A 13,489-nucleotide genomic window follows, 5' to 3' on the forward strand; every position below is an offset into this window, starting at 1 on the left:
CAGCAAATAAGCAAAAGCTCTCGATTAAAAGACAATAAGCTCCAGAAGTGAAAGGACGGCTCGGTGGTTAAGAGCACTGTCTGCTCTTCTAGAGGTCCTGAGTTCAAATCCCAGCACCCACATGGTAGCTCATAACTGTCTGTAACTCTAGTTTCAGAGATCTGAACACCTTCATATAGATAGATATACATTAAAAATAGCAATGCACATAAAATAAATTTTTAAAAGAAAAACAGCAAGGGCCAGTAAAATGGCTTAGTAGGCGTGGTAGTCTGAACAAAAATGCCCCCCACAGACTTCATATTTGACTGTTTAGGCACCAGGGACAGGTACTATTTGAAAGGATTAGAAAAATTAGGAGGTATGGCCTTAGAGAAAGTATGGCACTGGAGGGTGAGATTTGAGGTTTTAAAAGCTCACATCAGGCTGGAGAGATGGCTCAGAGGTTAAGAGCACTGGCTGCTCTTCCAGATGGCCTGAGTTCAATTCCCAGCAAACACATGATGGCTCACAACCATCTGTAATGAAATTGGGTGCCCTCTTCTGGCCTGCAGGCATACGTTCAGGCAGACTGCTGTATACATAATAAAAGTGCACATCAAGCCCAATGACTCTCTGGCTGCAGAACAGCATGTAGCTCTCAGCTACTGTCCCAGTGCACTGCTATGTTCCACCATGGTGATACTGGACTAACCTGCTCACACTGTAAGCAAGCCCGCAGTTAAATCCTTCTCTTACAATATTTGCCATGGTAGAAGGTAAAGGCACTAGAGCTTGTCAAGCCTGATAACCAAGTTTGGTTCTCAGACTCACAAGGTAGAAAAAGAAAACCAATACATTCAAACTGTCCTCTGACCTCCAGAGTGTATTAGACCACACATGTATGTGTAAACACACATACACTGAACAAATTAAATGTGAAAGACATCAAAACAAGAAGACAATAAATTTGCAAGAGTTCGTGCCTAACATGCACAAAGCCCTGGATTCCAACCCTATAATTAATAAAACCACTCAAAAAGCTGGTCATAATGGTGCACACCTTTCATCCCCACACTTGGGAGGCAGAGGCCAGCCTGGTCTATATAGTGAGTCCTAGGGCAGCCAGAGCTACACATGAGACCGTGTCTCAAAAGAACACTCAGCAAAACTGTGTGATAGAAGAACACATTCCACCACTCAGGAGGTAGAGGCAGGATAATCAGAAGTTCCATGTCATCCTCAGTTACTATGTGACCCTATCTCAAAAAAAAAAGAAAGAAAGAAAGAGAAAGAAAGAAAGAAAGAAAGAAAGAAAGAAAGAAAGAAAGAAAGAAAGAAAAGAAAAGAAAGAAAGAAAAGAAAAAGAAAAAGAAAAAGAAGGAAACAGAATTGGTGTGTGGTTAAAGCAGCATATCCACGTCATTCACCCACCCAGACGGCTTGGCTCCTCACACTGGTATGGTGATGCCTGTAATCCTAACAGCTAGCAAACCAAGGCTGGAAGTTCAAGGTTCAAGGTGAACCCAGGTTACAAAGCAAGACTCTGTCTCAAAAATCAACAAATAAGGACGTATGTTCAGCGGCTGAGGCTCTGGACTCAACCCCTAGCACCACTTAAATAAATACACTATTAAATAAACAGACCATTAAATAAATACACTATTAAAGCATACTGAGAATAATGACTTGTAGGGAAGAGAAAACTTTCAAAAAATTATTATTAAAGAAAAACACAGACATAAGACAAAAGCATTCATAGGGGGAAAAAAAGACTTTAAGAATTAAAAACAAAGGCGCAGAATTAGTAATTGGGAAGATAAAAATAGATGCTAAACCCCAACAATCACACGTACACTTTTCTTAAGAGAAATAAAACTCGTTTTCACACAAGTCTGTGCATCAACCTTGGCAGCATGACTCACAGAGACACAAAAGAGAAATAAATTCAATGTTGATCAACTGACAAACTAGAGAGTAAATGTCTTATATACACAAACAGTATCAGCAACAACAAAACCGTCTGAAGGTTTGCTCCACGCAGTAACACAAATAGACCCTGAAATCATACTGCCATAGTTTACTCAGCTGTCAACCTGACACAATCCAGACACATCTGGAGCTCAGAGTACACACACTAGGACAAAGAGAAAACCCTGTGGGATTACAGTAACAACAACAAAAAAAAAAAGTCACAGGACCCAAAGCAAGATCAGAGTGGCTTAATGCTACTCAACAGAAGCACCAGAAATTAAGACAACAGCAAAATGCCTTTCAAACCTTGAAAGGCAAGTATTCCCAATCATCTATAATTCCATGGCATTCAAACTATAAAATGAGGAAGAAGGTTAAAAACGGGCTCTTAGAAAATGTCCCCAACCAGTATGAGGAACTAGATTAGTGGTTCTCACCTATAGGCTGTGAACCCTTTGGTGGTCAAATGATCCTTTCACAGGAGTCATATATCAGATATTTACATTAAAATTTGTAACAGTAGCAAAATTATTGTTATGAAGTAGAAATGAAGATATTTTATGGTTGGGGGTCACTACAACATGAGAAACTGTATTTAAGGTTTGTAGCGTTTAGAAAGGTTAAGAACCACTGACCTAAACCAAACAGGCCAGCAAGCAAAGGTGGGGTGTAGATAAGCTGCAGGACTGACGGATGCCCAAACATCCTCTGACCTCCATCTACACTCGCAATGACATGTATGACACTCACACACGCATGCACAACAGAATACCATTCTTTCTTTTTGGTTTTCTGAGACAGGGTTTCTCCGTGTAGCCCTAGCTGTCCTATATAGACAGGCTGGTCTCCGGCTCACAGGGTTCTGCCTCTGCCTCCCAAGTGCTAGGATTAAAGGCAAGTGCTGATACCACCACCTGGCTTAGAATTCTTTTTTAAAGACTGATCTAGATACGTAGTTCTGTGGCAAATCACTTGCCTAGAATCTATTTACCCCTAAGCTCACATCCCTGACCAACCAAGTAAGAAGTGAAGGAAAAGCAGCTGGAGATGAGAATTCTTCTTGCAAAACTCACATGAGAGAACTCCGGCTGGGACGGGATGGGAAGTGAGCCAGGAGTAAAAACTGGCGTGCTGCGAGACACTGGTGTTGATGCTTGTGGTGATACAGCGGGCTGAGATGGGAGAAGGGGTTTTTCTATCTCCATTGCTTCATCATCCTGAAGCTTCTGGAAAGGCTCCCCTCCTTCAGGTATCACTGACATATCCATGGGCTCATCTGGTTCCATACAGAAAAAATGAATTATAAAATTAGCACTTACCAATATTACTTATGTTCCAATACCACCAACAGCTTTTATGTTACAGAAACTTCCATTCCTAAAACACAATGTCCTACTTTTCAAAACACTGAAATGACAGTAGGTTGTGTCCCACCAGTCCTACCCTGTGGGAGGAAGGGAATGTACTAGTACATGCGTGTGCACACATATGGCACTCAGAGTTGGTTCTCCTTCCACTGTGGGCTCCAGGGAGCAAACTCAAGTTGCCAGGCTTTCCAGTCAAGCATTTTTAATTAGGTCAGCAGCCCACATCTAATTTTAGACATAGATTAAAATGGTTTTCCATCTGAGAATGCTCACCCCATCCATAAGAAATATGAATTATGTCTCCTCTAAACATTCCCAGATTATCCTAGTACATTTTCACATCTTCTGTAGGAATAGCCAGATCCACTTTTTCCTGTGTTTCTGTATGTGGTAGGTGTGCATGTATATGAATGTCTACATGTGTGTGGTTGCAGTATATGTACATGTGTGGTGGTACCTACGGAAGCCCAAGGTTGATGTGGAGAATCTTCCTTGATGACTCCTGCTAGTATTGCTGGTCAGTGTGCTCCTTGGATCCCATCAGGGCTTCTGAAGCTAGATTTAGGAGCAGGCCCCATGCTCTCATAGCACTTACATGGGTTCTAGGGATCCTAACAGTAGTCCTGCTGTTTACACAGTAAGCACTTCAATACCACCTAGTTTAACTACAACATATTCTGCCCAAGACCTTGAAAGGCAATGAACTTGCTCATCACTCCAAGTCGATTATCTAAGTCTGTTTGAAGTCATTATGCCTGCAGTAAATACTGCTAAGTGCAGAGATTGACACCAGTACAAATACAGAGTCACCAATGCCAATCGACACTGATTTATCTCAGAACCAAGACACTAACCCTAACACAAACTGTGCAAGAGGAAACAAACACTTTGAACACTATTGCTATTCCTGGGGCTGGGAGATGGTTCAGAGGTTAAGAGTACAGGCTACAGTTCTTTCAAAGGACCCAAATTCGATTCTCAGCACCCAAATGGCAGCTCACAGCCATCTGCAACTCCAGTTCCAGGGGATCAATCATACAAGTAGTACACAAACACACATGCAGGCAAAATACCCACACACATAAAGTTAAAACCACTATTTCTGCATGATATACTACCAGCCTTAAGGCAACCAAGTCCATCCCCAGAGCCAGCCTAAGTAGCTATTTAATTCATCAGGCTTTTGACCCTTATATTTACAGCTCGATCATGACCACTCCAGTAAAAAACTACTTACTCCATTTAGCTTTCCCAGTTTACATTATGTTCCCAATTACCTACAATCCAAACTTCAGTGCCTACTCTGGCTGTTTGCTTGGCCTCACACTCACATACCAGACTGATAAGATTTTCTGATCCAGTGCTACACACTTTGATTTAATTTAATAATCTAAGATAGATAACAAAGCAGATGTAAACTGCATTTGAGATGTCACAAACAAGGGTGCACATGATTCAGGGTTACATGGGGAAAAAAGAAGACTGAATCAAATACATAGTGATGCCAACTATATAAAAATACTTTTTCATATGTACAGAAAATGCTCTGAAAAACACAACAAATACTATACTGTGACCCATGGTAATTTTTATTTTCTTCACATTACTCTCTTATACCTCTTCCAAATCTTATATAATGAGTATTGATTATAAACAAGAAGAAAAAGCATTTCAATGATTCTTTTTATATGTTTATATTACAGATGGAAGATATCCCATCATTCTGACTAAAGATGCCACTAATTATGCGTATAGTTAGAAGGCTCTACACTGAACAGACACAAGCAGAGAGAGGAGTCTGAGGCTAATCCTGCATGTCAGTACTTCTAAATACACCCAGACTCAGCAGCACAAACAACACACTGTCACAGGAGAACATCGGACAAGTTAAAGCAAATGTTTTCAGAGGCAAATGCTTGAGTTCAGATCCTAACTATAGTACTAGTTCCTAACTATATTACTAGTCATGAAATTTGTGACTTCATACCCTCGTATGCAACGTGGGGATAATCCCAGCACCGGGAAATAGAGGCAGGTGGATCTGAGTTCAGAGGCCAGCCTGGTCTACAGAGTAAGATCCAGGACAGCCAAGGCTACACAGAAAAACCCTGTCTCCAAAACAAACAAACAAACAAGAAACCTTAAGTACTACTTAGGATTTTTGTGTGGATTCTCTGGGGGGTGAAAACAGAGAAATAACTGAGCAAATGAAAAGCAACTACAATAACACCTGGCATAAACAATGTATTTAACAACAGTTAATGACGGAAGACTATGAGCCTACTGACATATGAATGAAGAGCACTCAAGTACGGTGCTTCAAAGCTGAAATGCTAGCACTCGGGAGGGAGAGGAGCTCTGACTCAAGGGCAGCTTGGGACATATAGGCAGACCTCCATCTCAAACACAAAACAGAGGAAAAAGAAGAAATTGATAGAATTTACAGGAAAGACTTGGAAGAGACAGATATTTAGAAACATGTAGACATTTAGAGATAGGCTAGGAATCTAGCTCTGTGGGTAGAATGCTAGCCCACCATGCTCAAAGCCCAAGATCAGATCCCCAACACCACATAAAGCTAGGCACAGTGGCACACATCTATAATTGTGTATTATACAATTTATAACTGTTATAATTATACTTATATATTTATAAATATAATAGGGAGATTTATTTACTTATTTATTCATAGTAGAGAGAGGTAGAAACTGGGGGATCCAATATTCAAGGACATTCTCAGCTACAAAGGAGAGCCTAGGATACAAGAGACCATCTTGGGGAGGCATTAATGGGGATACTAAGTCCTCATAAGACAAAGTAAGTTAAAATTTTTATCAGCTCCTTCAAGGTACCCTCAACAATTTTAATAATAGCAAAAATAAAGAGTCTAAGAAACAACTGCTGGCTTTCTCTCACTTTGAAACATGTTATGAATCTGGAATGCACTCGGTAATTAATAACAAAATCCAGAACTTTCCCATAACAATTTACTTGGGTTCAATTTTTCTTTTAAGACTTATTTACTTATTATGTAAGTACACTGTAGCTGTCTTCGGACACACCAGAAGATCCCATTACAGATGGTTGTGAGCCATCATATGGTTGCTGGGATTTAAACTTAGGACCTCTGGAAGAGCAGTCAGTGCTCTTAACCACTGAGCTGTCTTTCCAGTCCAGGGTTCAATTTTAAAAACAAAAAATTTTCACCAGAGCATTTCTTTTTTCTAGATTAAAACAGTAGAAGATCTATACTTAAAGAGCAAAGAGCTACAGCGGTTTATCCTAGGTACATGAGTCTCCGGGGCAGTGTTGTGAAGCTCAAGGAAACGTGCATTTGGCAAGGCTGGAGAGCACTGCACCTCTCCTAGGCTGAGATGAACAGACAGATCGGATGAAGGCTCACCTTTTCTCCCTCCTTGCTCTGTGGGACTGCTAGGAACGATAAAAGGGGTAGATCGGAAAGCATCAGGGGAAGGAGCAACAAGATCTGAGGAAGTCCTTTATATAAAGAGAAAATCACAGGTTATTTTACTGCAGCCAAGGTTCTGACATGTGCTTTGACTTCTTAACAAAAACGTCCAGCACACATACTTAATGGCATATATATATGCACACACACTTAACAATGTTTTTCTTGAGTAGCAATCTGAGACTCAAACAGCTCTCAAACACTTAAGTTTTTAAAAAGTAAGGGCAAAGTAAATGAGAATCACAAGATTTAATGACTAAACAGGACATTCACAGGTCCTAGCATTAAAAAAAAAACTCACTTTACATATTATGAAGAGTATGTACATTTTATTTTTAAAAACAAAAACAAGCACAAAAACAAAACACAAACCCTTTGCCCTAGCAAATCCATTCTGTCCTATATTAAGTGACAAAAAAAAAAACAAAACAAAAAAACAAAACAAAACAACGCTAGAAAGGGGAGGGGCAAACACTTGATTCTCATGCATCACAATTATAAACCAAAAGACACTGATGTTCTAGTGAAACCTTTAGCTACCACCATAAAGCCTCCAATGGGAAATACATGTACATACTGTAAACAGTTCCTGTAAGTTCTCACTCCAAATTCCTAAGTCCTGGACTCCAGCTTTGACAGGAGCTCTCGTTTGGATGGCAACCTGGCTCTCAGGCTCTCAGGCTTACTTACGTGGAAAGACTCTCCTGAACAAGGGGCTTCTGACCAGATAGCTGCAGGAGCTGCAGGGTGGTAGCAGGTGTGGACACCGGAGAGCACCCACCTTCCTCCCTTGAAGGAGTAGAACAACCATCAGAAGCTAGTGGGGGGAGAAAAGTTAGAGTTGTATTTACTTCTCAGACTGACATCACTACATGGGAGAACCTACTCAGTGCTGCAAAAACAGCAATACCCAGCCTGCCACACTTCAGAAAAAGAAACCCTTTCTGTGAAAGCACAACTCAATGGGACATCACAGGGACACAAATTCTGAGTCAACACTAATCCCATACCCCATTTCAGGTTGGTTGGTTTGTTTTTCTATTTTTCAAGACAGAGTTTCTCTGTGTAGCCCTGGCTGCCCTGGACCTCACCCTGTAGACCAGGCTGGACTCCAACTCAGAGAGATCTACCTGCCTCTACCTTCCGAGTGCAGGGATTAAAGGCATAAGCCACCACCACCCAGTCATATTTTTAAAATAAAGAATTGGTTAAACGAGTTCCTTCATCCTTTCTACCACAAATTCTAATTTGAGAAGGAAATGGCTCAAAACACATGCCCGGACCGGCATGTCTGTGCTCTAACTGATACGTATCAGACATTCCATTTCAAAAATGAAAAAAATAATCCTGAAAATTGGTTCCAAGAATTAGGGTCCAGCCAGTCATGAACCTGACTTTTGGATCACATCCTCTGAAACTGGTTTGCATGAGAAATGTAGAATTGTTTGTAGGATAAAGCCTTTAAAACACTGTGAGAAGCTAGGTGAGAGTCTGTAAGACCAGGATGCAGAGAAAGTGCACACAGTAGAAACCTGGATCACAAAGCTTTAGAGTGAAAAAGGACTCAACTAGAAATGGAGTCGCTCATGATATATTCTAGAACTGCTGTCAACCCCTCATGACATTCTACAACTGAATATAGACCATACATGGTATAGTCTAGAAAAGATCTGCACTCTACCCATGTCCTAAGAACTTGAGGCTGAATTCATAAGCAATGGACACGCCTTTAGCACCAGCATTTGAGACAGAGGCAGGTAAATCTCTGTAAGTTCAAGGCCAGCCAGGACTACATAACAAGTTCCAGTACAGCTAGGGCTACAAAGTTAACGATCTGTCACTAGGGAAGTCAGAAAAAGTAATGAATTAATTTGCTTGACAGAAGAAACTACATGTCAGGAAAGCACTCTGTTCACTGTTCCTATTCATACCAACAGTGGAAGAATAGAAAGCTATGAAAATGTTCAGTAAGTTTAAAGATGTAGAAAAGATTGTAAAGGGAATGTATATGTAATGTTAATCACACCAATGAAGAGAAACCACTTCCTGTTCTTCAGTGGGACAACTATGGGTAAGAAACCCACCCATTTCACTTGCAAGGAAAAGAGGCTAAACTGACATCGCCACCACATGGGTTCCCTGCTGCAAAATGGCTGCCAAGGAAAGTGTTTCTCCAAGAGCACCCTCAAAGACAGAGGTCACTGCAACTGTGATCCAAGAGGGACAGGCTACATCTGGAGCCGGCAGAACTGGGATCATCATCCAAGTAGCATTGTTTTTTTGTTTTGTTTTGTTTTGTAGTAGGCATGAAAGATGTAAAATCAAGAGGGTCACTGAAATTGAGGACACCGAAGTTTCAGAAAGCTGATGAGTGCAGGCAATGTGTGGAAGGGTTAGTTCCCTGCAACAAGGCCCTTCAAAGCCACTGCATAAAGTTTGGAAGGTGAAACTTAAGTCACAATGGAGAACCCAGGAACATTCAGAGGTGCCAAAAACATAGAAAATCTGCCCAGGGAAACTGCAGCGGACCTAGTCCAAGGCAGAGGCTGTCTGTGCTGAGGGCATCAGGACGGGAGGAGAGAGTACTCAAGGCTGCTGGAGCCCAATCACACAGCCACAGTTTTTGGTGCTTGCCCTGCTGGATGTGAGGCTTGCCCTGCCTCCTTCCCTCTCTTAAACCTGATTTTCAGCTTTATAGAACCTCATAGTTAGGAGATATGGTCTCAGAAGTTACTTACAATTTTAGACAATATTGGAGTTGTTTCGGACTATGGGGACTTTTCAAACAACTAAATGCAATTGCATTATGAGATGAAAATGAGATTTTAGGGACAAGGGGTGAAATGTTACGATCTAAGGTGATGTGCTAGTGTCAAGCTGACAAAGGTTGGAGCTAACATGATTAGTTTTTTTTTTTTTTTTCCCCAGCTTGGCTGCTTTTGGAGTCACCACAGAAACACAGCTTAGTGTATCTGAGGGTATTTTCAGAAAGGCTTAGCTGAGGATGAAGCACCCTCACTGAATGTAGGCAGCAGCCCCATGGGCTAGGGTCCCAGGCTGAATAAAAGGAGAGGGAGCTGAGCAGCAGGCTCTCTGCTTCCTGAGATGGACACTGAACAGATTCTCACAGCCTCCCTCATACAAAGACCAAAACTCTCAAAAAAAACCTTTGTTTGTAAAAAAGTTAGTCATGTTTATTATTTTGATGTATATGTGTGTGTGCCTACAAGAGTTTATGTCACTACATGCCTGCAGGAACCCATAGAAGTGAGACAAGGGAGTTGGGGTTACAGATGGTTGTGAGCCACCATGTGGGTGCTGTGAACTGAACCTGTGCAAGAACAGCGAGTGCTCTTAACCACTGAGTGTCTCTCCCAGCCCCAAAACCTTCCTTCTTTAAGCTGTTTCTGTCAGATTTGTTGTTGTTGTTACAGCAATAATAAAAGTAACTACTATAGAGAGGAAAAGCCAGAATCCTTATACCTCTGCTTGGCTGCTCTTCTTTCTTGTGATGCTTCTAGAATAAAACAGCAAGCGAGCCTTTTATTCCAAGGTCTACCTAAGGTGAAGTAAAGCTCATGCCATGATGCAGATGGGAGAAGTCAAAACAATGCGCATGACACCTGATGGTATGAATGCAGCAATTTTCATGATTAGAACTTGAGCCTCCTCACAGGAGACAGAAAATACTAATAATAAGATACATGAGCAGCCAGAGTGACTCACATTATTAAGTTCTCCATGAACGGAGAATATCAACTTAGACAGACTGAATATTAACTATATTAGCCCTATAAAGAAACACTCTAACTACACCCTGGCAGCTTTAGTGGATGCCGTTGATGTTGTACACACTAAGTGCAGCACTGATTGCAAAGGGGCACAGCCTACCTCCTCCCTGCTGTTCCCTAAGCATCTTGCTTTCTGAGACTGTAGAGTAGGGGAAGACTACAGGAGTGTGAAACAAATTCCATTCTACACATCTAAGCTTTGTGTCCTTTCTTCTACACCTTAATTTACATGTTATGTCATCTAATAGATAAGTAAATTGTTTCCTAAATGAATAAGAAAAACCACAGTACACAGACAGAAGAAAAAATGGCAACTCTGTCTGTAACACCAAGCTTTACTTGATGTAGTCCTATTTTACCTCAACTTCCAGAAGGGTGAAAGCTACTCCAAATGCTGACTAGTACATTCTCTGCAGTCCTCATCGCTGACTGGATAGGATATATTTTTCTTCCATATCATTCTTCTATATCATTAGCTATTCCATATCATAGCTATTTTTAAACTTAAACAGTAGCCTCAGAACTAAAATAAACATGTAGAACAAGTGGAAAGAGGAGCTGTGAAAATAACCAACCTTCCTACCTGTTTTACTACTCTGGTCAAACAAGTCTTCCTGAGTTGAGGAAACCTCAGGCTCTGATGACGTCTGAACCTGCAGCCCCCCTTCCAGCAGCTCTTGGGCAGGTACCTGTTCCTTTGTTTCCACAGCAGCAACAGAAACTTGAGGACTGGAAGGCAGGTCTTCAGACCTGGAAGATTCATATCAACAATGATGAAGATTGCTAAATTCAAATGTTTCCCTTTTTCAACAAAAAGTATTCAACAATTTCAAAAATACTAATAGCCCTAGTGTACATAACCTACTAAAAGTGAAATGACATTTCAAAGCCTGTGATTCCCCCTCACCCCACAGACAGACCTTTTTCAGTTTCTTGTCTGTTGGACAACTCTGACAAGTGACTAAGAAGTGCTACAGAGTCTTTATACAGACTTACTGTGGCTTTTCTCTTCACTGGTGCCACAAGCACATCTGCTGCCTGCTGACCTTTTCCAGGATTCCTTTACACACACTGCTCAACTGGAAAGACTCAAATTCCTGACCCCTTCCTAGAGACTTTTACTTACTCTAATATTCCCAAGGAAAATGAAAAAAGCAAGACTAAGAGGAAAGCCAGACAGGTGGCCTATACCTATAATCTCAGCATTACAAAGGCTGAGGTGGAAGCATTTGCCTTCGAGGTCAACCTGGGCTGCATACTAAGTCAGAAGACTACAAGTGAGCTCCTGTTTAAATAATAATAATAACAACAACATAAAAATTAAATTGAAGTAAGGACTTTGTAAAGAAAAGCCATAATGGATCATGGTGGGACACAAACCTACAATCCTACCACTAAGAAAGTTGAGTTATGAGGAAAGCCAGCCTGGGTCACATGGCAAAGCACTGTCTCAGTAAATAATAAAAAGCCTAAAAGCCATGACAATCACTGTTGCTGAGGATCCCAACCCCAACTTCTACTGAAGGAAATAATAGAAGGATGCTGGTTGTTTGTTCATCTCCTCTCAAATTAAGAAACCAGTTTTCCTCTGCTACTGGCCAGTCAATATAGTTTGGGATACAAAAACTACCACAGACCAAGCAGAGTGTACTTCCCCATTCCTACCAAACTAAGATCCAGAAACACTTGGAAAGAATACCTGCATCTTGCTATACCATAAGTTAACAGAAGGGTGATACTTAATCCAAAGCAACGTGGGTCCTCAAGAATAGAAACTGATTTTCTAATATAACATTCATCTACACCTTTATTAGCCCCAGAGAAGCACAATGATTTCCTACAGACATTGACTGATTACCCAGACAGATATCAACCAAAGATTAAGGTTTATAGTTACAGAAGCAATAATGCACCTTAGTAATAGGCCTAAATTAAGATGAAAGCCCACGCACAGTAAAACTGCATAAGCAACCCATATGTATAAATAATCAGTATTTCTACTGGACAAAACCAAAATGTCAGTATCTGTAAAATGTGACAGGGGAATTAGCAATTTCTAATACTGTTTCCATTGCCAAAATGAAATTCCTATAACCCTACAATACAGCTCCACAGACACTCTCAGAGCATGACTAACCTTACAAGTGGTGGGTTTTGTTCTTCTACCACATGGGTACCTTTACTGGGCTGTACTGTAACAGGGATGTCTTTGCTGGGTTGTTCTATCATGGAGATATCTTCAGTGGACTGTTCTTCACATTTAATTGCTTAAAATATAAGAAGAGGGGAAAAAAAGACACAAAGCATATATTAACTCTCCAAAGTATCAGAGGCAACCCATATAACTCTCAAAAGGCAAAATACATTGCCAGAAATTAGCCTAATTTTAAAATATCAAAAGTTATATTATAGAGAGACAATATTCCAACTAGACACCATACTCTACCAAACAAAACCCCAAGTGCCAAGAGTGAGTTACCACCTTGAGATGTTGGTTATTAGGGTCCCCACAGACCTCTCAAACAGTACCGTTTATTGACACTACTACCAACTGCCTTCCAGACTATCCAGAGGGTAAGACCCTAGGGCTGAAAGCACCACACACTTGAGTCATAGAACATGGAGAAATCTAGCTAATACTTAACTAGAAGCTTCATCCCGATAGCTAGTATTCATAGTGCTACAAGGTGTTACGCATGCTACTAGAGAAAAAAAGTGGTCATCAGTAGCACCTAGCCATGATCCTGAGTCAGATAAGCAGCCTGGAGACTTAGGCCCGATGGTATGGGAGTAAATTCAACAATTACTTCTTTAAAAAATGGATTCAAGGCCTGTTTCATGAGATAAAGCCAATAACTGACACTGTCATAACCCAAGAACCTGAAGCTATCAAGGTCATGGCTACAGGG

The 13,489-nt window shown here is 40.9% G+C and overlaps 1 protein-coding gene across 3 annotated transcripts in view; it reads right to left on the reverse strand.

Annotated features, from left to right (window-relative positions):
- Positions 1 to 13,489, reverse strand: part of TP53BP1 (tumor protein p53 binding protein 1) — a 67,974-nt gene that overhangs the window by 39,584 nt on the left and 14,901 nt on the right. For all 3 annotated transcript variants that reach the window (XM_080931254.1, XM_080931253.1, XM_080931255.1), the window contains 5 exons: positions 12,718 to 12,847; positions 11,164 to 11,330; positions 7,480 to 7,606; positions 6,724 to 6,818; positions 3,027 to 3,229 (listed from right to left, as the gene is read on the reverse strand). In XM_080931254.1, the coding sequence (XP_080787380.1) occupies positions 3,027 to 3,229; positions 6,724 to 6,818; positions 7,480 to 7,606; positions 11,164 to 11,330; positions 12,718 to 12,847 (722 nt within the window). The remainder of the gene's footprint in view (positions 1 to 3,026; positions 3,230 to 6,723; positions 6,819 to 7,479; positions 7,607 to 11,163; positions 11,331 to 12,717; positions 12,848 to 13,489) is intronic.

The sequence above is a fragment of the Micromys minutus genome, assembly GCF_963924665.1.
Source record: "Micromys minutus genome assembly, chromosome: 17".
NCBI classification, from domain to species: domain Eukaryota; kingdom Metazoa; phylum Chordata; class Mammalia; order Rodentia; family Muridae; genus Micromys; species Micromys minutus.